At 43.9% G+C, this 21,246-nt stretch overlaps 1 protein-coding gene across 2 annotated transcripts in view; it reads left to right on the forward strand.

The window, feature by feature from the left end:
• Positions 1 to 21,246, forward strand: part of FIBP (FGF1 intracellular binding protein) — a 61,924-nt gene that overhangs the window by 11,714 nt on the left and 28,964 nt on the right. For both annotated transcript variants that reach the window (XM_075836879.1, XM_075836880.1), the window contains exon 2: positions 17,595 to 17,690. In XM_075836879.1, coding sequence (XP_075692994.1) covers positions 17,606 to 17,690 — 85 coding nt within the window. In that variant the 5' untranslated portion in view covers positions 17,595 to 17,605. The remainder of the gene's footprint in view (positions 1 to 17,594; positions 17,691 to 21,246) is intronic.

Genomic DNA, 21,246 nt, shown 5'->3' on the forward strand with positions numbered 1-21,246 from the left:
CGCATGCACCCCATGAAAACTACAATGGATTCCTCAAGGGGTCTAGTTTCCAAATTGGGGTCACTTTTGGGGGGTTTCCAATGTTTTGGCACCACAAGACCTCTTCAAACCGGACATGGTGCCTAATAAAAAAGAGGGCTCAAAATCCGCTAGGTGCTCCTTTGCTTCGGAGGCCGGTGCTTCAGTCTATTACCGCCCGAGGGCCACATGTGGGATATTTCTCTAAACTGCAGAATCTGGGCAATAAGTATTGAGTTGCGTTTCTCTGATAAATCCTTTTGTGTTATAAAAAAAATGGTATAAAAAGAGTAAATTTCACCTCTACTTTGCTCTAAATTTCTGTGAAACACCTAAAGGGTTCATAAACTTTCTAAATGCTGTTGTGAATACTTTGAGGGGTCTAGTTTCTAAAATGGGGTGTTTGATAGGGGTTTCTAATATATGGGCCCCTCAAAGCAACTTCAGAAATGAACTGGAACCTAAAAAAATAAATAAATGAGGCAATACTTTGCTTCTTACATTATACTGATAATGAGCCGTGCCCACTCCGAGATGACCCCAGTTTTGACCGTTTGTATAAACGGAGACCCCTATTAGACCGTTCCAGTGCCCGGTTTTCCCAAGCATACACCCCCGAGAAGTGTTTTTCTATTGATGAGTCCCTGGTACATTTTAAAGGGAGGGTTCAATTCCGCCAGTACCTGCCAGGTAAGAGGGCAAGGTATGGCGTGAAGATGTATAAGCTGCGAGAGTGCATCAGGGTATACCTACAGGTTTAGGATATATGAAGGAAAGGCCACCCCCAAACCAGACTGCATCCTGGACTACAATAGGTACATGGGAGGGATGGACTTGTCAAATCAAGTCCTGAAGCCCTACAGCGCCATGCGGTGAGGTATAAGAAGCTGGCCGGGCACATCATACAGATGGCTTTGTACAATGCGTATGTGCTACGTCGATGTGCAGGCCAGAGGGGAACTTTCCTGGAATTTCAAGATCTAATCTTTAGGGACCAGGAAGGGGGGGCGCATCGTACCAGGGCAACACTTTCCAGGAGAAGGTCCCCAAACCGGTGGAAAGGGAAAGAGTCAAAAGAGGTGCAGAGTCTGCTATAAGAGGGGGATAAGGAAGAACACAATATACCAATGTGACACGTGTCCCGAAAAACCAGGGCTCTGTATAAAAGATTGTTTTAAAATGTATCATACATCCCTTGATTTTCAATTTACCCTGATGCACTCCGCACAGCTTACCCCCCTCATCTTTCCCTTCTGAGCCCTGCCGTATGCCCAGGCAGCTGATAACAGCCACATGTAGGGTATTGTCGTACCCAGGAGAACCCACATTACAATTTAAGGGGTGTATATCTCCGGTGGCGCATGCTGGGCACACTATATTGGACACTGAAATGGCATATACATATATAAAATTGCAAATCTCACACTGCACCATCTGCTGCGCATTATCTTTTACACAGTACCTGTGGGGTCAAAATGCTCACTACACCTCTAGATGAATGTCTTAAGGGGTGTAGTTTTTAAAATGGGGTCACTTCTCGGGGGTTTCAACTGTACTGGTACCTCAGGGGCTTCTGCACACATGACTTAGCACCAGAAAAGCTCCAGTAGGCCAAATGGTGGTCCTTTCCTTCTGAGCCCTCCCATGGGCCCAAAGGGCAGTTTATCACCACAAATGGGGTATTGCCGCACTAAGGACAAATTGGGCAACAAAATGGGGTATGTTGTTCCTTGTGAAAATAAGAAATTTTGATCAAAAATGACATCTTATTGGAAAAAATATCATTTTTTTCATTTCACAGCCCAATTCAAATAGGTGCTGTGAAAAAACTGTGCGGTCAAAATGATAACAAAAACCATAAATGAATTCCTTGAGGGGTGTAGTTTCCAAAATGGGGTCACTTCTGGTGGGTTTCCATTGCTTTGATACCTCTGGGGCTCTGCAAATGCAACATGGCACCCGAAAACCAATCCAGCAAAATCTGGACTCCAACAAACACATAGCGCTCCTTTCCGTCTGAGCCCTCCCATGGGCCCAAACGGCAGTTTATCACCACAAATGGGGTATTGCCGCACTAAGGACAAATTGGGCAACAAAATGGGGTATGTTGTTCCCTGTGAAAATAAGAAATTTTGATCAAAAATGACATCTTATTGGAAAAAATATAATTTTTTTCATTTCACAGCCCAATTCAAATAGGTGCTGTGAAAAACCTGTGCGGTCAAAATGATAACAAAAACCATAAATGAATTCCTTGAGGGGTGTAGTTTCCAAAATGGGGTCACTTCTGGTGGGTTTCCATTGCTTTGATACCTCTGGGGCTCTGCAAATGCGACATGGCACCCGAAAACCAATCCAGCAAAATCTGGACTCCAACAAACACATAGCGCTCCTTTCCTTCTGAGCCCTCCCATGGGCCCAAACGGCAGTTTATCACCACAAATGGGGTATTGCCGCACTAAGGACAAATTGGGCAACAAAATGGGGTATGTTGTTCCCTGTGAAAATAAGAAAATTTGATCAAAAATGACATTTTATTGGAAAAAATATCATTTTTTTCATTTCACAGCCCAATTCAAATAGGTGCTGTGAAAAAACTGTGCGGTCAAAATGATAACAAAAACCATAAATGAATTCCTTGAGGGGTGTAATTTCCAAAATGGGGTCACTTCTGGTGGGTTTCCATTGTTTTGATACCTCAACGCCTCTTCAAACCTGGCATGCTGCCTAAAATATATTCTAATAAAAAAGAGGCCTCAAAATGCACTAGGTGCTTCTTTGCTTCTAGGGCTTGTGTTTTAGTCCACGAGCGCAGTAGGGCCACATGTGGGACATTTCTAAAAACTGCAGAATCTGGACAATACATATTTAGTAGTGTTTCTCTGGTAAAACCTTCTCTGTTACTAAAAAAAAATTGAATAAAATTGAAATTCAGCAGAAAAAATGAAATTTGCAAATTTAATTTCCACTTTGCTTTAATTCCTGTGAAATGCCTGAAGGGTTAAAAAACTTTCTATATGCTGTTTTGAATACTTTGAGGGGTCTAGTTTTTAAAATGGGGTGTTTTATGGGGGTTTCTAACACATAGGCCCCTCAAATCCACTTCAGAACTGAACTGGCACCTTCAAAAAAAGGCTTTTGAAATTTTCTTAAGAATATGAGAAATTGCTGTTTATGTTCTAAGCCTTGTAACGTCCAAGAAAAATAAAAGAATGTTCAAAAAACGATGCCAATCAAAAGTAGACATATGGGAAATGTGAACTAGTAACTATTTTGGGTGGTATAACCGTCTGTTTTTCAAGCAGATGCATTTAAATTCTGAAAAATGCTATTTTTTGTAAATTTTCTCTAAATTTTGCAATTTTTCACAAATAAAGACTGAATATATCGACCAAATTTTACCACGAACATGAAGCCCAAAGTGTCACGAGAAAACAATCTCAGAATCGCTTGGATAGGTTTAAGCATTCCGACGTTATTACCACATAAAGTGAAATATGTCAGATTTGAAAAATGGGCTCTGAGCCTTAAGGCCCAAACTAGGCTGCGTCCTTAAGGGGTTAATGAATCCCTTAATAAAGTGAAATTAGCATTTTGACCCCACAGGTATTGTGTAAAAGATAGTGCGCAGCAGATGGTGCAGAGTGAGATTTGCAATTTTCTATACATATATGCCAATTCAGTGTCCGATATATTGTGCCCAGCATGCGCCACCGGAGACATACACCCATAAACTGTTATGTGGGTTCTCCTGGGTACGGCAATACCCTACATGAGGCTGTTAAAGGGAATGTGACGCTAGAAAAAAATGAGTTTTTTTTTTTAGTTAAACAATTAGTGTATAGGTGATTAAACATTGTTCTAATTTTTTTAATTTTTTCCACGAGTCAGGAAATATTATAAATTAGATTCTGATTTATAATATTTCCCAGTGCTGGTCACTAGATGGAGCAATTCCCAAAATTGCAGCATTGCATGTGGTAAAGCAACCACATTTCTTTATGCTGCAAAATTTGAGAAAACTCACTCGCTCTAGTGAGCTCTCAGAATCCCCCCCTCCTTTATCCTGGCTAGTGCCGGGAGAAACGAGGGGATTGAACGGTCAAACTTCCTACACTGTGTGTCGCCATTTTTTGAGCTAACACAGTGTAGTAGGTTTACATACACTAGTAAACACACAGTAAAACACTTACATACACAGAAATAACTTACCTGCTCCAGCCGCCGCCGCTCCGTCCGGTCCGTCTGCTACCGCCGCTCCAAGTGCACAAGTCCGGAAGCCGCGACCGGAAGTAGTAATCTTACTGTCCGGCCGCGACTTCCGGTCCACAGGAAAATGGCGCCGGACGTCGCACAGTTCAACTTGGACTGTGTGGGAGCGGCGCATGCGCCGTTCCCACACAGACGGCGTATAGCATAGTGCATGGAACGGGCCCCGTTCGCATTCACTATGGGACTGTATGTGCCGTATTCCATGTCTGTATGTGTCGTTAATCGACACATACAGAAATGGAAAAAAAAATGGCAGCCCCATAGGGAAGAAAAAGTTCAAAAATAAAAAAAAGTAAAACACAAACACACAAATATAAAAGTTTTTAATAAAACACTAAAATCAAACTGATGTAAAAAAAAATTTTTCGTGACACTGTTCCTTTAACAGCTGGCTGGGCACACGTCAGGGCCCAGAGGGGAAAGATGAGGGGGATAAGCTGTGCGGAGTGCATAAGGGTAAGTAAAACTGGGGTAGACTAAAAATCAAGGGATGTATGATACATTTTAAAACACTTTCATACAGAGCTCTGGTTTTTCGGGACACGTGTCACATTGATATATTGTGTCCTTCCTTATCCCCCTCTTATAGCAAACTTTGCACCTCTTTTGACTTTTTCCCTTCTTGCCAGTTTGGGGAACTTCTCCTGGAAAGTGTTGCCCTGGTACAATGCGTGTGGCCTCGCTTCCAGAAGTACTGGGTGCCCCCCCTTCTTGGTCCCTAAAGGTTAGGTTCTTGATAACCACCTCTTGAAATTCCAGGAAAGTTCCCCTCTGGCCTGCACATCGATGTAGCACATACACATTGTACAAAGCCATCGGTATGATGTGCACGGCCAGCTTCTTATACCACACCGCATGGCGCTGTAGGGCTTCAGGACTTGATCTGACAAGTCCACCCCTTCCATGTTGTAGTCCAGGATGCAGTCTGGTTTGGGGGTGTCTACTGGTACCTCGTACAGGTACATGGGTACTGGTGTGGCCATGTATTGTTGTCAATACGAGGACATCTCTCTTGTACTTGACACACAATATGTTGCTGCTAGATTGTGCCCTGGTCTCACCCTTTCTTGTTTGCCCAAGCAGCGTATTAGGGAGGCCTCTCAGATTTCTTCTAGCAGTGCCGCATGCCGCAGTACTTCTGGAAGCAAGGCACTTGAAGAGTGGGACGCTGGTATAAAGATTATCCAGGTAGGAATGGTAACCCTGGTCCAGCAGTGGGTGCACCAAATTCCACACATATTTTGCATTAACTCCCAGTAAGGGGAGGCATTCTGGGGGCTGAATACTGGTGTCCTTCCCTTCATATATCCTAAATTTGCACATATACCCTGATGCACTCTCGCACAGCTTATACATTTTCACGCCATACCTTGCCCTCTTACTCGGCAGGTAGTGGCGGAATTGAAGCCTCCCTTTAAAATGTACCAGGGACTCGTCAATAGAAATACAATTCTCGGGGGTGTATGCTTGGGCAAAACGGGCACCGGAATGGTCTAATAGGGGTCTCTGTTTATACAAACGGTCAAAACTGGGGTCATCTCAGGGTGGACAATGCTCATTATCAGTATAATGTGAGAAGCTAAATATTGCCTCATAACGCATCCTGGACACGGCAATGCGGTACATTGGGGTGTGGTATAAGACAAAGCCTTTTTTTTTTTTTTTTTTTCGGTTCCAGTTCAGTTCTGAAGAGGCTTTGAGGGTCCTATATATTAGAAACCCCTATCAAACACCCCATTTTAGAAACTAGGCTCCTCAAAGTATTCAAGACAGCATTTAGAAAGTCTATTAACCTTTTAGATGTTTCACAGGAATTTTTTTGTCAGAAAATCCTTTTTATTCTATTTTTTTCTATAAAACAGAAGGTTTTACCAGAGAAACGGAACTCAATACTTATTGCCCAGATTCTCCAGTTTTGAGAAATATCCCACATGTGGCTCTAGTGTGGCAATGGACTGAAGCACCAGCTTCCGAAGCCTAGAGGATTATGAGGCCTCCTTTTTATTAGGGACCATGTCCGGTTTGAAGAGGTCCCTCCAAAAGTGACCCCATTTTGGAAACTAGACCACTTGAGGAATTCATTGTAGTTTTCATGGGGTGCATGCGACTTTTTGATCAGTTTTTATTCTATTTTTAAGAGGCGTGGTGACTAAAAAACAGCAATTCTACTATTGTTTTTTTATTCTATTTTTTTTTACAGCGTTCACCGTGCGCTATAAATGACATATTCACTTTATTTTACAAGTGGATGCGATTATGGCGATACCATATGTTTATAGTTTTTTTTTTTGTCTTATGGCATTTGCACAATAAAATACTTTTTATTAAAAATCATTTACTTTTTGCGTTGCCTTATTCGAGGAGCGATAATGGGTTTTTCTCCCATCAAGAAAGCCGTTTGAGGACTTGTTTTTTGCGTAACGAACTGCCGTTTCGATCAGTTCCATTTTTAGGTACATTCAACTTTTTGATCTCTTTTTATTCCATTTTCTGGGACATTAAGTGACCAAGAAATTGTGATTCTGGTATGGTTTATTATTATTGTGTTTTACGGCGTTCACCGTGTGGGATAGATAACAAAATACTTTTGTAATTCAGGCTGTTACGGACGTGGCGATACCAATTATGTATAGTTTATTTTTTTTTAAATAATAAAGGAATGATCAGGGAAAAAGGGTGATTTTTACTTTTAAAACTTTTATATTGTTATACAATTTTTTTTTACTTTATTACTTTGTCCCACTAGGGGACTTGAGGGCAGGAGGCCCTGATCACTATTATAATACACTGCACTACATGCGTAGTGCAGTGTATTAGAGCTGTCAGCTACTCGCTGACAGCAAGCAGCGTGGGTCCTGACTTTGTCAGGACCCACTAGGCTTCCGTCGATGGCATAGCCGGACGCCATTATTAGGTGTCCTGTTGCCATAGTCACCATCGCCGGCCGCTATCGTGTAGCGGGCCGACAATGCTGCAATCATATTGAAAGCGGCTTCCAAGGGGTTAATCAGCGGGGACACATCGATCGGTCCCCGCTGAAGGAGCTGCGGCAACTGCTGTACGCGACAGCTGTCACAGCTCCTGTATGTGTCGGGAACACGGCCGAAATGCCATTCCTCCCGCAACGTACTATTCCGTCGCTGAGCGCGAACGATGCACTTAGCACGACGTAATAGTACGTCGCTGAGCGCGAAGGGGTTAGCCCTTATTCACACGACAGGGTTTCCCGGCTGGGTGACGGCCGTTCATAAATCGGCCGTCACCCGGCTGCATTAGGAACAATAGACCCCTAATGGGGCTATTCACACGACCGATTTTTTTGACGGCCCGGGAAACCTGGCCGTCAAAAAATGGGACATGCCCTATTTTCAGCCGTTTACCCGGCCGCCCGGCTCCCATAGAAGTCTATGGGGCTGGGTAATACACGGCCATCACCGGAATGTGTCCCAAGTGACAGCCGTGTCTAACGTCGCTCGCGCTCTCTCTCCTCCTCACAGTGCAGAGTGCATGTGAGGAGGAGGTTTTTTTTTGCTCCCTGTAGAAGTCGGAATCCCCAATACCCGGCCGGGGATTGGGGATTCCGCTACAGGAGAAGTGAGTGACTACACAGTCCATATATGGACACAGTGACGTCACTCACTTCAGAAGCGGAATCCCCGACCCTGTGGCAGGGAATTCCGCTACAGGAGAAGCGAGTGACTACACAGTCCATATATGGACACAGTGACGTCACTCACTTCAGAAAGCTGAATCCCCGATCCTGTGGCCGGGGATTCCTCTCCAGGAGAAGTCAGTGACTAAACTGTCCATATATGGACATTGAAGTCAGTGACTTCTCCTGGAATGGGGGGGGGGGGGGCTGTGTGGCATTACCTACAGGGGGCTGTGTGGCATTACCTACAGGGGACTTGGTGGCATTTCATACAGGGGGCTGTGTGGCATTACCTACAGGGGGCTGTGTGGCATTACCTGCAGGGGGCTGGGTGGCATTACCTGCAGGGGGCAGGGTGGCATTACCTGCAGGTGGCTGTGTGGCATTACCTACAGGGGACTTCGTGGCATTACATACAGGGAGCTGGGTGACATTACCTACAAGGGGCAGGGTGGCATTACCTACAGGGGGCTGGGTGGCATTACCTGCAGGGGGCTGTGTGGTATTACCTGCAGGGGGCTGTGTGGCATTACATGCAGGGTGCTGTGTGGCATTACCTGCAGGGGGCTGGGTGGCATTACCTGCAGGGGGCTGGGTGGCATTACCTGCAGGGGGCTGGGTGGCACTACCTGCAGGGGGCTGGATGGCACTACCTGCAGGGGGCTGGGTGGCATTACCAGCAGGGGGCTGGGTGGCACTATCTACAGAGGGCTGTGTGTGGCAACAAATTTAAATGAAATTCATCCGATTTTAAAACGGACAGGGAAAAAAACGGGTCAAAATCGGCCGTTAAAAACGTCAACACGGCCTGGAACGGATGCAAACCGGCCGGGAAAAACGGCCCGATTTTTATGGCCAACACTCGGACCCTGTCGTGTGAATGAGGCCTTAAGGTCTAAAATAGGCTGGTCATTTAGAGGTTAAAACTCCTTCCCGTCGTAAACAACTTTCAGATTTTAATTTTAGTTTTTTCTCCCCACCTTCCAAAAGCCATAACTTGTTTATTTTTCTATCGATATAGTCCTAAGAGGGCTTGATTTTTGCGGGACGAGTTGTAGTTTTTCATAGCACCATTTATTGTTCCATATAATGTACTAGGAAATGGGGAAAAAATTATTTGTGTCGTAGAAAATGAAAGACAGCGATTTCTCCATTGTTTTTTGCGCTTTGTTTTTACGGAATTCACTGTGCAATTAAAACAACATGTTAACTTTATTCTATGGGTCAATACAATTACGGTGATACCAAATATATATCTTTTTTTCTATATTTTACAAGTAAAAAACGAAGTGTAAAAAATAACATTTATTTTGTGTTGCCAAATTTTGAGAGCCATAAGTTTTTTTTATTATTCGGTCGATTAGGTGGTATGAGGGCTTATTTTTTGCGGGATAAGCTGTCGTTTTTAATGATACCATTTTGGGGTTCATGCGACGTTTTGATCACTTTTTATTCTATTTTTTTGTGGGGGATGAGGTGACCAAAAAATAGCGATTCTGGTGTTTACAATTGTTTTTTTTTTTGTACGGCGTACACTGTCCGGGTTAAATAATGATATATTGTAATAGTTCAAACTTTTACGGATGCGACGAAACCAATTATATTTGTTTATTTTTTTACTATGCTCTAGGGGGGAAATGGTAAAAGGTTTTTTGTTTTGAACTTTTAATTTTAATTTTTTTGTTTTACATAAAAAAAAAACTTTATTTTACTCATTTTTACTTTTTTTATTAGTCCCCTTAGGGGACTTCAAGAAGCGATCTTTGGATCGCTTGCACTATGTATTGCAGTATATCGTCTTTCTGACCGGCTTCTATTAAGCCCTTCATTAGGCCCCTAGGCAGCCATAGCAACCAGCAACCATCGCCACCCCGTGATTGCATTGCGGGGGGCGTGAAGAGTTGCTAGAGGGGGTCGCCCCCCCTTTCTAACGATTTAAATGCCGCGGTCGCTACTGACAGGGTGTCGGCTGTAACATACAGCCGACACCCGCATCGTATGGAGCGGGTTTACTCCGTGAGCCCGTTCCATACTTCCCCTACCCGGCTATGACATATGGATACGTCATATGTCTGAAAGGTACAATGTGTCACGAGAAAAGAGTCTCGGAATTGCTTAGATGGGTCAAAGCATTCAAAGTTATTACCACATAAACTGACACGTCAGATTTGAAAAATAAGGCTCTGTCAGGAAGGTCAAAAGTGGCTGCAGCGGGAAGGGGTTAAACCAAGCGTTTATGTGTATTTCGATGCGTAAAAAAGACGACGCAAAACGCATCAAATACACGCCGTGTACTTTCCTGTACATTTTCCTTGGACTTTCTCCCTGCAGCCCATACATTGTAGCCTGTTCACTACTGAAGTACCGAGAATGTATGGGCTTCTGTGAGTTTTTTCCACATACAATCAGGGCCGGCCTTAGGTTGGATGGCGCCCTGTGCGGGACTCTCTATTGCCGCCCCGTACACAAACCAAAAATTAACCACATATATAGACACGCACATACTGGAACATATATACTGTACATAAATAGAGACGGATATTTAGACATACAGGCAAATATACATAAACATACTCTGGGATATATACATACAGGTAAATATATACGTACAAACACATATACACACCCACCGGCAGATAAATACACAGACCGGAACATATACAAATACATAAAAGGCACGTATATACAAGCACAAAGACACATTCACATACAGACCATATATACCCACACAGGCACATATATACACAGTATAGATAATGTAGTAGATTTTACGTGCAGCCCTATGTAACACCACAGATAACACACCGTAATAACGGAGTACAGATGATGTAGTAGTGTTACCTGCAGTCCTATGTAACACCACAGATAACAGTGATTACTCTCTTAGTACAGACAATGTCGTAGATGATAACTATACCCACACACACACACACACACACACACACACACACACACACACACACACACACACACACAGAGACATATATATAGGGGGCAGCAGGGTATATAGGGGGCAGCAGGGTCTATAGGGGCAGCACAGATATCTTCGTTTTATCTGTTCTACTTTAATATTGAACACACATTTACAAAGAGACATAAACACATGCAGACACATACACACACACAGTAACATATACGCATACAAATACACACACATACTGTATACACAGACACATACTGTATACACACAGAGACACATACTGTATACACATACATATACACACAGACACTTACCATCTCTCCTTGCTGACAGGAACACCGACTTCTTGCAGGACGGGCTGGGGGCGGAGCTTTCTCCTCTCTTGCTCCTCGGCTCTTATTTACTCTGTGTGTGTAACTACGAGCAGAGCACAGAGTAGAGGCAGAGCCCAGTGGTGCCCCCTACATGCTGGGAGGGTGCAGTGCCCAATGCACACCCCTAACGCCGACCCTGCATACAATACATTGTAGCCTGTTCACTACTGAAGTACCTAGAATGTATGTGATCCTGTGAGTTTTCCCATGCATCACATATGGACTCCTGTGAGTTTCTCCTACATACAATACATTGTAGCGTTCACTACTGAAGTGTCTAGAATGTATGGGATCCTGTGAGTTTCTCCCACATACAATACATTTTAGCCTGTTTAGTACTGAAGTGTCTAGAATGTATAGGATCTAGGGATGAACGATGCATCGAATCTTCGATACTGTTTTGATACCGTGCACCCTCAAACGGTTCTATACCGTTAATTCATGTATTTCGATACTAAGCTGTGCAGGCGCACAGCTCAGTATTGTAACACATGAATGTAGTTAGACCGGGGCTGCCGCTGTGTGATACAGCCATTTTCCGCTCCTGAGTCTTGATAAGTGCATGCGCAGTCCGCACGATCTGCCCTAATGATTGCTGGCACTGAAGACAACATGGCGGGTGCAATACAAAACACCCCCGTGTTCTGTCTTCAGTGCCTGCGCCGCCGCTCATTAGTGCAGCTCCGGCCACATCATCTCATGCTGACCGTGTGCGCGCACTTATTGTCAGGAGCGGGGCAATGGCTGTATTACACGTAGATCAGAGAAACCTCTTTCCTTGGAAACCGCGTCGGAAAATGCGCCAATAAACGGCTGAAAATGCCTCATTGATTTCAATGGAAGGCGGAGGCGTTTTTTCTCGCGAGCGTAAAAACTGTCTCGCGGGAAAAAGAAGCGACACGCCCTATCTTCGGGCGTTTACGTCTCCGACCTCCCGTTGACATCAATGGGAGGCAGAGAAAGCGTATTTCGCTGCGTTTTTGCCCATCGGCGCTCAATGGCCGCGGGCGAAAAACGGTGTTCAGGCAGAGCAAAATCTGCCTCAAAATTCCAAACGGAATTTTGAGGCAGATTTTCTGTCTGCAAAAAACTCTGTGAACCTACCCTAAGGCTATGTTCACACGGAGTATTTTGGGGGAGGAATATCTGCCTCAAAGCTCCAAACGGAATTTTGAGGCAGATATTCCTCCCCCAAAATACTCCGTGTGAATAGCAATTATCGCGCCGTTTTTCGCCCGCGGCCATTGAGCGCCGCGGGCAGAAAACACGCTTTCTCCTGCCTCCCATTGAAGTCAATGGGAGGTCGGAGGCGGAAGCGCCCGAAGATAGGGCATGTCGCTTCTTTTTCCCGCGAGGCAGTTTTACTGCTCGCGGGAAAAAGACGCCGACGCCTCCCATTGAAATCAATGGGAGGCGTTCTCGGGCCGTTTCTGCCGAGTTTTGCGACGCGGTTTCCGCGTCAAAAAACTCGGCAAAAGACCCCGTGTGAACATAGCCTTAGATTTAAGAAAAAAACACACATTTTTTTTACAATAAACATTAAAATAAGTCTCAATACATAAAATATACACGTCATTTATGTTTATGCTGTTATAAAATAAAATAAAAACTGCTTTCTTTCACTTATTAATGTGAGGCACGAGGTATTATGAATTTTGAACCTCCATGTGCCTCACATCAATAGTAATTAACCCCATCATGTACCTCCCCCAGTCATAATGTACAACGTTGGGTTAATGTGTGAGGTACATGATGGGGTTAATTACTATTAATGTGAGGCACATGGAGGTTCAAAATTAATACCACGTGCCTCAAATCAGAAAATGGAAGAACTTTTTTTTAAATTATTATTGTTGGCAAAAGTATCATTTTGGTATCGAGTATCGCAATACTACACAAAGTATCGGTATCGAAGTTCAAGTTCTGGTATCGTGACATCCCTAATAGGATCCTGTGAGTTTCTCCATGTAGCCTGTTCACTACTGAAGTGGCTAAAATGTATATTGTTTTTTTTGGGGTATTCCTGCAGACCGTTTGGGCTTCTTTGAGGTTCTACATTCAGACAATATTTTGTACCCTGTAAATTTAAGCCCATTATTTACTAGAATGCATGGGCCCCTTATAAGTTTTGATGATAATAGATACTTGAAATCAGTTTTCCAAGCAGTCCATACATTTCAGTTTGTTTTTTTACTGAAGGTAACTAGAATGTATGTGGAGGTTTTGGTATATTTCTCATCATTTGTGGGGTACCAAATGTATTAAAAATAGCTATTCTGCAGGTCAGTATGAACATGGACATATCAAATCATACTGACCTGCAGAATACAGGTCATATCTAAAATTTTATGATTTATTACTTCTGCACAAGGAGTGCCATTCTTTGTCTCACCATATTTTGTGAGCCATAACTTTTTTTTTTTTTGCGTTGTGTGACGACTCATTTTTCATGAGTTGACCTTTTAATTGGTATCAATTTGGGGTACATACAGATTTTTATTGGGCTAGATGAACAAGAAACAGTCATCATTTTATAGCACAGGCTGTTACAAATGCGGCAATGTCAATGAGGCCCTATTCACATGACAGGGTCCGGGTGTCGGCCATTGAAAACGGCCATCTTGGTCTGTTTTTGATGGGCGTTTTGCGTCTGATCCGTGTCCGGGCCGTGTTTCCGCTTTTGACGCCCGATTGTCACCCGTTTTGCATCCATTTTTCACTGTGTTTTAAAACCGGATAAATTTGTCTTTTTTTTGGTCCCAATCCACTAAAAATCACCATTTTCTCTTGTTTTCTGGTGTTGGTTTCTGGAGTATTCTTTGCTATATCTGACTTGCTACCATGTCCTCACAATCATTGAACCATGCATTGCAGCTTTGGCTGATTTCTCAGCAATTTGGACAGCGACCGCAGATGTTTAACGACGAACCAGGCAGTGTTCAGAAGGTGACCGGGCTCTGCGAGAGAGCAGAGACCGAATAGATAGCAGAAGACAGGCCACTGTTTTAGGTGAGGGGGGACAGAAGTCAGAGAAGGTAGCTCTTTGTGGGACCAGAATGTTCCCAAGTCTCTATGAGGGTGTCAGACAGTGAATAGATCAGGTGGTTGGGGGGGGCACTGTGTGTGGTATGGGAACTAAGGGAAACAAAGCGGCAGTGGGTTTCAGAGGGTGCAGTGTACACTGAAGAGGATTTTGAACTTTATTTGTGGTGGGGGGCACAGTTGGTGGCAGTGGCTCTGTGGCAGGAGGGGGACAGTGGTATTGAAGGAGGCAGAGGTTAAGCAAGCGGGCCAGAGGGGAGAGTGTAGGTGAAAACAGGGCGGTCTTTAGAGTTCATGCTGCCCTAGGCACTTTTAGTGCTAACACCCCCTAAAACTCCAGAAGTTACGGAAACAGCGTAGCTCACACACATTGCGGCTCCAGGAAACGGAAGTATAATAATTGCTTTGCTTTTTTATATGTTAACTATTTGTGTTTATTTTTTGTTGGACTACTTTGATGACGGCGGTTTTTGTATTCTCAATAAAATAGTTGAGGGTTGTTTATTTTTTTATTTCAATCAAATATTTTTCTTTTTTTTTTTAGACTTTATTACTACCGCCTTAATGGCCGCTGTCCGATTCACAGCATTCATTACTAAGGCCATTACTAAGGCCTCATGCACATGGCCGTGCCCATAATCACAGGCCCCGATTACGGGTACAGCCCGCTGTGGACAGCCACCTGCATTTTGGCCCATGCTCCCATACAAAGAAGCTCCCATACGGGAGCACGGCCCGTAAAAAGCAAGATAGGACATGTCCCACCTTTTACGGCAGCTTTCTATGGCCTGTACACTTTCCCGTAAATATACGGGAAGGTGTTCGTGGTCAATAGAAGAGAATAGGTCCGTAATTGTGGACCGTAATTACGGCTCACAATTACGGACGATTTTTACAGTTGTGTGCATGGGGCCTTAGGCAGGGTTTTGGTGTGAGGCCTCATACACACTAATGTAGCTTTTATCCGCAATTACGGATCGGTAATTGGGGATAAAAACGGACACTTTCCTTTCTATCAGTCACGGACACCTTCCCATATATTTATGGGTGTGTTCTAGGCCATAGAAATGAGCCACAAAAAATAATCCTTGTCCCATTTACGGACCGTGCTCCTATACTTATTACTGTAAGCACAGTCCGCAAATGTGGTTGACACTCCACAGCCGCCTGTGCAGTATTTACTGCCCATAAATATTGCACGGTCGTGTGCATTAGGCCTTAACCGGGGAGGAGACTAACATTAACCCATTTTATTATTACCCCGGTACTCACCACCACCAGGGGTTCCCGGGTACAATCCCAAATCCAACCACCTGTAGTGATGGCTGGGCACTTGGGCGGCTGCAGGCTGGTTTTATTAGGCTGGGAAAGCCCAAAAACAATGGGGCTTCACACCCTGGTAATGCTAGCCTGCTGCTGCTATGTTATATTTGGCTGGTTATGAAATATGGGGGGGATCACATATCTTTTTTTTCTAATTACTAATTTAAAAAAACAAAAACAGTGGGTTCTGCCCATTTTACATAACCAGCCAGATACAACATAACAGCAGCAGGCTACCATTATCAGGGTGGGAAGACCCACTGCGGCTGCCCCAGTAGCTGGCCATCACTATGGATGGTCGGGTACTGGATCATATCTGGCTCTTCCCGGCACCCCTGGTGGTAGTAGATCCTGGGGTAATAATTGGGGTTAGTGCTAGCCGTTTCACCAGCAAATACTAAGCCCTGCCTTAGTAATGGATGCTGTCAATCAGCCATCGTCCATTACTACAGCGGTAGTAATAAAGTAAAAAAAAACAACTTTGAAAAAGTATTTTATTGAAATGAAACCCCCAAAACCCATGTTAATAATTTTATTGAAAATAAAAACACCTCCATGATTGAAATAGGGATGCACGATGCATCGAAACTTCGATACTGTTTCGATGCCATGCACCCTCAAACGGTTCGATACCGTTATTTCATGTATTTCGATACAGCTTAGCATTGTAACACATGACTGTATGAGAGAGGGGCTGCGGCTGTGTGATACAGTCATTGCCCGACTCTTGAGTCCTGACAAGTGCGTGCGGTCATCATGATGTGATGCGACCAGCGCGGTTCTAATGAGCGGCGGCACTGAAGACAGAACATGCCGGGCGCATTACAAAACACCCCCATGTTCTGTCTTCAGTGCCTGCGCTCATTAGTGCAAGCGCCGGCCGCATCACCTCATGCTGCCGCACGCGCACTTGTTGTCAGGAGCGGGGCAATGGCTGCATTAAACAGCCGCAGCCCCGCTCTAACGGCGGAGATGAGAGAAACCTCTCATCTCCGCCGCTATTCCCCTGAATGCTGCGATCAAAGCTGACCGCACCATTCAAGGGGAAAATGAAAAGGGGGATGCCCCTTGGATTGCGTCACAGGGAATACCTGTGACGCGATTGAGGGGCATACCATATATGGGCAGACAGCCCAGGGTCCATTGAAGAACCCCAGGGCTGTCTTACCATATTTCCTGTTGTTAGGGCATACTTAGGCATGTTCCAAACGGAATTTTGAGGCATAATTTCCACCTGCAAAAAACTCTGTGTGAACCCAGTCTTATTAAGGCTATGTTCACACGGAGTATTTTGCCGAGTTTTTTTACGCGGAAACCGCGTCGCAAAACTCTGCAAAAACGGCCCTAAAATGCCTCCCATTGATTTCAATGGGAGGCGTCGGCGTCTTTTTCCCGCGAGCAGTAAAACTGCCTCGCGGGAAAAGGAAGCGACATGCCCGATCTTCAGGCGTTTACGCCTCTGACCTCCCATTGACTTCAATGGGAGGCAGAGAAAGCGTATTTCGCGGTGTTTTATGCCCGCAGCGCTCAATGGCTGCGGGCGAAGATTGGCGTGCATGGAGAGGAAAATCTGCCTCAAACTTCCAAATGGAATTTTGAGGCAGATATTCCTCCTGCAAAATACTCCGTGTGAACATAGCCTATTAAAACTCTGTGTGAACATACCATAACAGTGGAAAAAAAATAAAACAAAAACCACACAAACACAATATTTTTACATGTCATAAATTTGATTACATAAGTTACAAAACACCAAATATTCTACACATATTTGGTATCACTATAACAACCTGTTCTATAAATCTATAACATTCTGTAAGCTGAATGGTGTAAAATAAATAAAAAGTACGAAAAAAAAATCTGCATTTCCATCAAAATATAAATTAATAGAAATATATCGCTAAGGTATGACAGATCTCCAGTCATAAAAAAGACATACATGTTGCTTTCAGTTTTTATATTGAAGTGCTGATCCATAGTTTTCTCTTCACAGGAATTCTTACTATGGCCAATGAATTGGATGTGTTTGTTGGGAATACCACTCTGATCGATGAAGAAGTTTATCAGCTCTGGTTAGATGGCTATTCAGGTAGTAAATTCAGCATGAATAACGTCAACCACTGTAATCCATGTTTATGTGTAAACAGAGGAGTAGCTAGGGGTTTAGAGCAGGAGGGGCAAAACATATCTGATTGGGCCTCAACCCAGTGGGCCCCCCCTAACGCATGCTTACAACTGAAGAGGCGCATTCTACTTATATACCAGCCATCATCCCTGTATATAACCTCCATCATTCCTGAGTATATTGGCTATCATCCCTGAATATACCAGCCATCATCCCTGTATATAACCCCCATCATCCCTGAATATACCAGCCATCATCCCTGTATATAACCCCTATCATCTCTGTATATACCACCCCGGCTACTATCTACAGGTAAGATGGGGGATATAAACAGAGATTATTTCTGGTATATACAGGGATGATGGGGGTTATATAAGGGGAGGATGGCTGGTATACACAGGAATGATGACTGGACTACTCATCATCCCTGTATATAACAACCATCATCCCTGTATATAACAACCATCATCTCTGTATATAAACCCCATCATCCCTGTATATACCAGGCTACCCCTGCTGAATAGGTTTGTACGGCGTAAAACTATAGCTCCCAGCATGACCTGAACAATGGTAAGGATATGCTGGGAATTGCTGTTTCACATAAAAATATCATACTACCCGTCATCTCGCTGCAGATCATACGGTGACTACATTACTGATTAGAGGCAGACTAAAATATTTACATTAAGTGACTCACCGGTGACGTCTTCTCAGATCAGATTCTAGTTGTTCTTTTTCTCTTTTCATTCACCATCCGGTCCAGACCTCTATGATGACTTCTCTCGGCCGCAGCCCATTTCTGCAGTTTGCCTCTCAGATGTCTTCAGCTTCTCACTTTTCAAACATTTCTGCACCTCTAAACGAAGATAAAATTCTCATGGTGCCACACACTACACCCTAAATACAAGAGCGCCATACACTGCACCTCTAATTATAATAGCACAATACACTGTGTCCCCGATTATAATCGCACCATACACTGTGTCCCTGATTATAATAGCACCATACACTGTAACACACACACACACACAGTGCTCCCTGTAGATAGTGCCCCACATAGCACCCCCTGGTATATAGTACCCCACATATAGCCCCCCCTGTAGATCATGCCCTACATATAGCCCCCTGTAGATAGTGTCCCACTTATAGCCTTCCCTGTAGATTGTGTCCCACATATAGCTCCCCCACTGTAGATAATGCCACTCACACTTTTAAGTGAAAAAAACAACAACTTTACATACTCACCTTGATCCCGTCCCCGTGCCGTCCTGTGTCATTGCAGGCCTGCTCTCTTCTGAGCAGGTCTGCTGGGGTTGAACGGTGCTTGCGTCATCGAAGGGTGCTGATTGGCAGGGCAGAATGACTTGCCCCGCCAATCAGCGCCCTTCAAAAACGGAAGTGCTAGCGTCGTTGAAAGGCGCTTATTGACAGGGCAAGTCATTCTGCCCTGCCAATCAGAATCATTGTTAGGCGCTCAATAGTCGGGCACAGAATGTGCCCGGCCATTCAGCGTTTATACATGTAATTGTATCTGCATCCGATAGATGCAGGAGGGGGTGGCGGCGGCTCGTTTCAGTTGCGCCGCTCCCCCCACTCAAACAGGCAGCAGGCGTGGCCATGGCGGGGGCAGTGGCAGTCATGGCGGGAGCGGTCGCGGTGGGCCCCACCATCTCAGTGGGCCCGTGGGCAACGCGCCCCCTCCGCTTGCTACGCTACTACGTCTAAAAGATAAATGCACACTGAAATGTCAGTAGCTCCTCAGATTAGGAACATGGCATATTTGGGTAAAAGTTGTAATTGTGGTAGAGAAATGAGGTGTTGAAAAAGAGTACAATATGTGAATTTATGTCAGATAAGGTTATTATGACATTGTCAAGGTATAATCTAGTCTAAAAGGAACAGATGACTACATGTTTCACTCTTAATGGGAATGTGTCGCGAATAAAATTTTATTTTAAGTAAGTTACTTATTTTTATTATATTTTTTAAGGTTTTTTTTCTCTTCCACAAGGTGAAAAGTATTAAAAATGTTATAGTAATTTTATATGTTTTCCTATGTTGGCCACCAGAGGGAGCACTTCCCAGAATTACAGCAAAGTGAATCAGGCAAAGCGACCTGACTCACAGCTGCTGTAAATGTGGGAGGGAGACTCACCCCCCCCTCCCTATTTTTGGCTACAAGCCAGGAAAAGGTGTCTTCAAATTGCTAAGCATTGTCCTGGTTCATTTTGGAAGTGTTTTTACATTGGCAGTTTGTAAAAGGCTAAGAATGATAAAAGTCAAGAGAGAAGACCCTGTGGTGAATTAATTTTCAGCTGACAGGTTCACACGGCGTGTATTTGACGCGGTTTTCGGTGCACTTTACGTGCCGAAAAATGTGTCAAACGCTCGATAAAGCTTCCCATTTACATCAATGGGAAAACGCGCTGTTAGTACATACAAGATTTTTTATGCAAACATTTTTTTTTTTAAAACGCGTCGCGGAAAAAAAGAAGCGTCTTGTCAATTCTTTGGCACATAAAGCACGCCAAATGTTCCCATAGTCACTCGGAGTCCTAATTATGTGACAAAAAACTGCAAAATGTACGCACAAAATGCGTCAAACAACACGTGAAAAACACGTAAAAAACACCTGTATTTTAAAAGGCGCTTCAAAAGAAACGCTAGTGTATTTTACACGTCTACTCATCGTTTTTTTTAAAGCGACGTGTGAATTATTTTACATTGGCGTCTAGTTTCTATTGCGGTGCAGGGAGAAGACAGAAGTCGCTCTATGTGAGATTTAAATTTTTTATATTACTAACTTTATTTTTTTATTTTGCTGGTTCTGCTCGACCGTTTGGTCTACGTCGTAGATACGCTGGACTACTTCGATGATCTACGTTTAAAAAAAAAAAATGGTTAATGAGGGTTGTGCGGGGGAGTTTTTATTTCAATAAATGTCTCTGTGTTATTTAATACGTTATTAGCGCCTTAGTAATGGCGGTTGTCTGTTTGACCGCGTCCATTACTAAGGTGGGGCTCTGTCTTAGCCAGTAATAAAGCTAGCACTAACCCCTGTTATTACCCTTCCTAGATCAATAATACCAGCCTGCGGCTGCCCCAGTCCCCGACCATCACTACAGATGGTTGGGTACTGGATCGTACCCGGATCTTCCCGATACCCCTGGTGGCGCTGGGTACCGGGGGGTAATAATGGGGGGGGTTTGCTGTTAGCCTTATTACTGGCTAACACTAAGCCCCGGCTTAGTAATAGACGCTGTCAAACAGACAACTGCCGTTACTAAGGCGCTAATAAAGCATAAGAAAATATTTTTTAATTATTGAAATAAAAGCACCCCCACACAATTCTCGTTAACCATTTTATTTGAAAAAAAAAAGTAGATCATCAAAGTAGTCCAACGAATCTACGACATAGTCAAAACGGTCCTGTGGTACCTGCAAAACTAAACAAAAAAACTTTAGTAATATGCCGCTGCTTCTTCATTCCTTGCTCCTACTGTGAATCGGATGCTTTCTA

The sequence above is a fragment of the Rhinoderma darwinii genome, chromosome 9 (assembly GCF_050947455.1).
Source record: "Rhinoderma darwinii isolate aRhiDar2 chromosome 9, aRhiDar2.hap1, whole genome shotgun sequence".
NCBI lineage: Eukaryota > Metazoa > Chordata > Amphibia > Anura > Rhinodermatidae > Rhinoderma > Rhinoderma darwinii.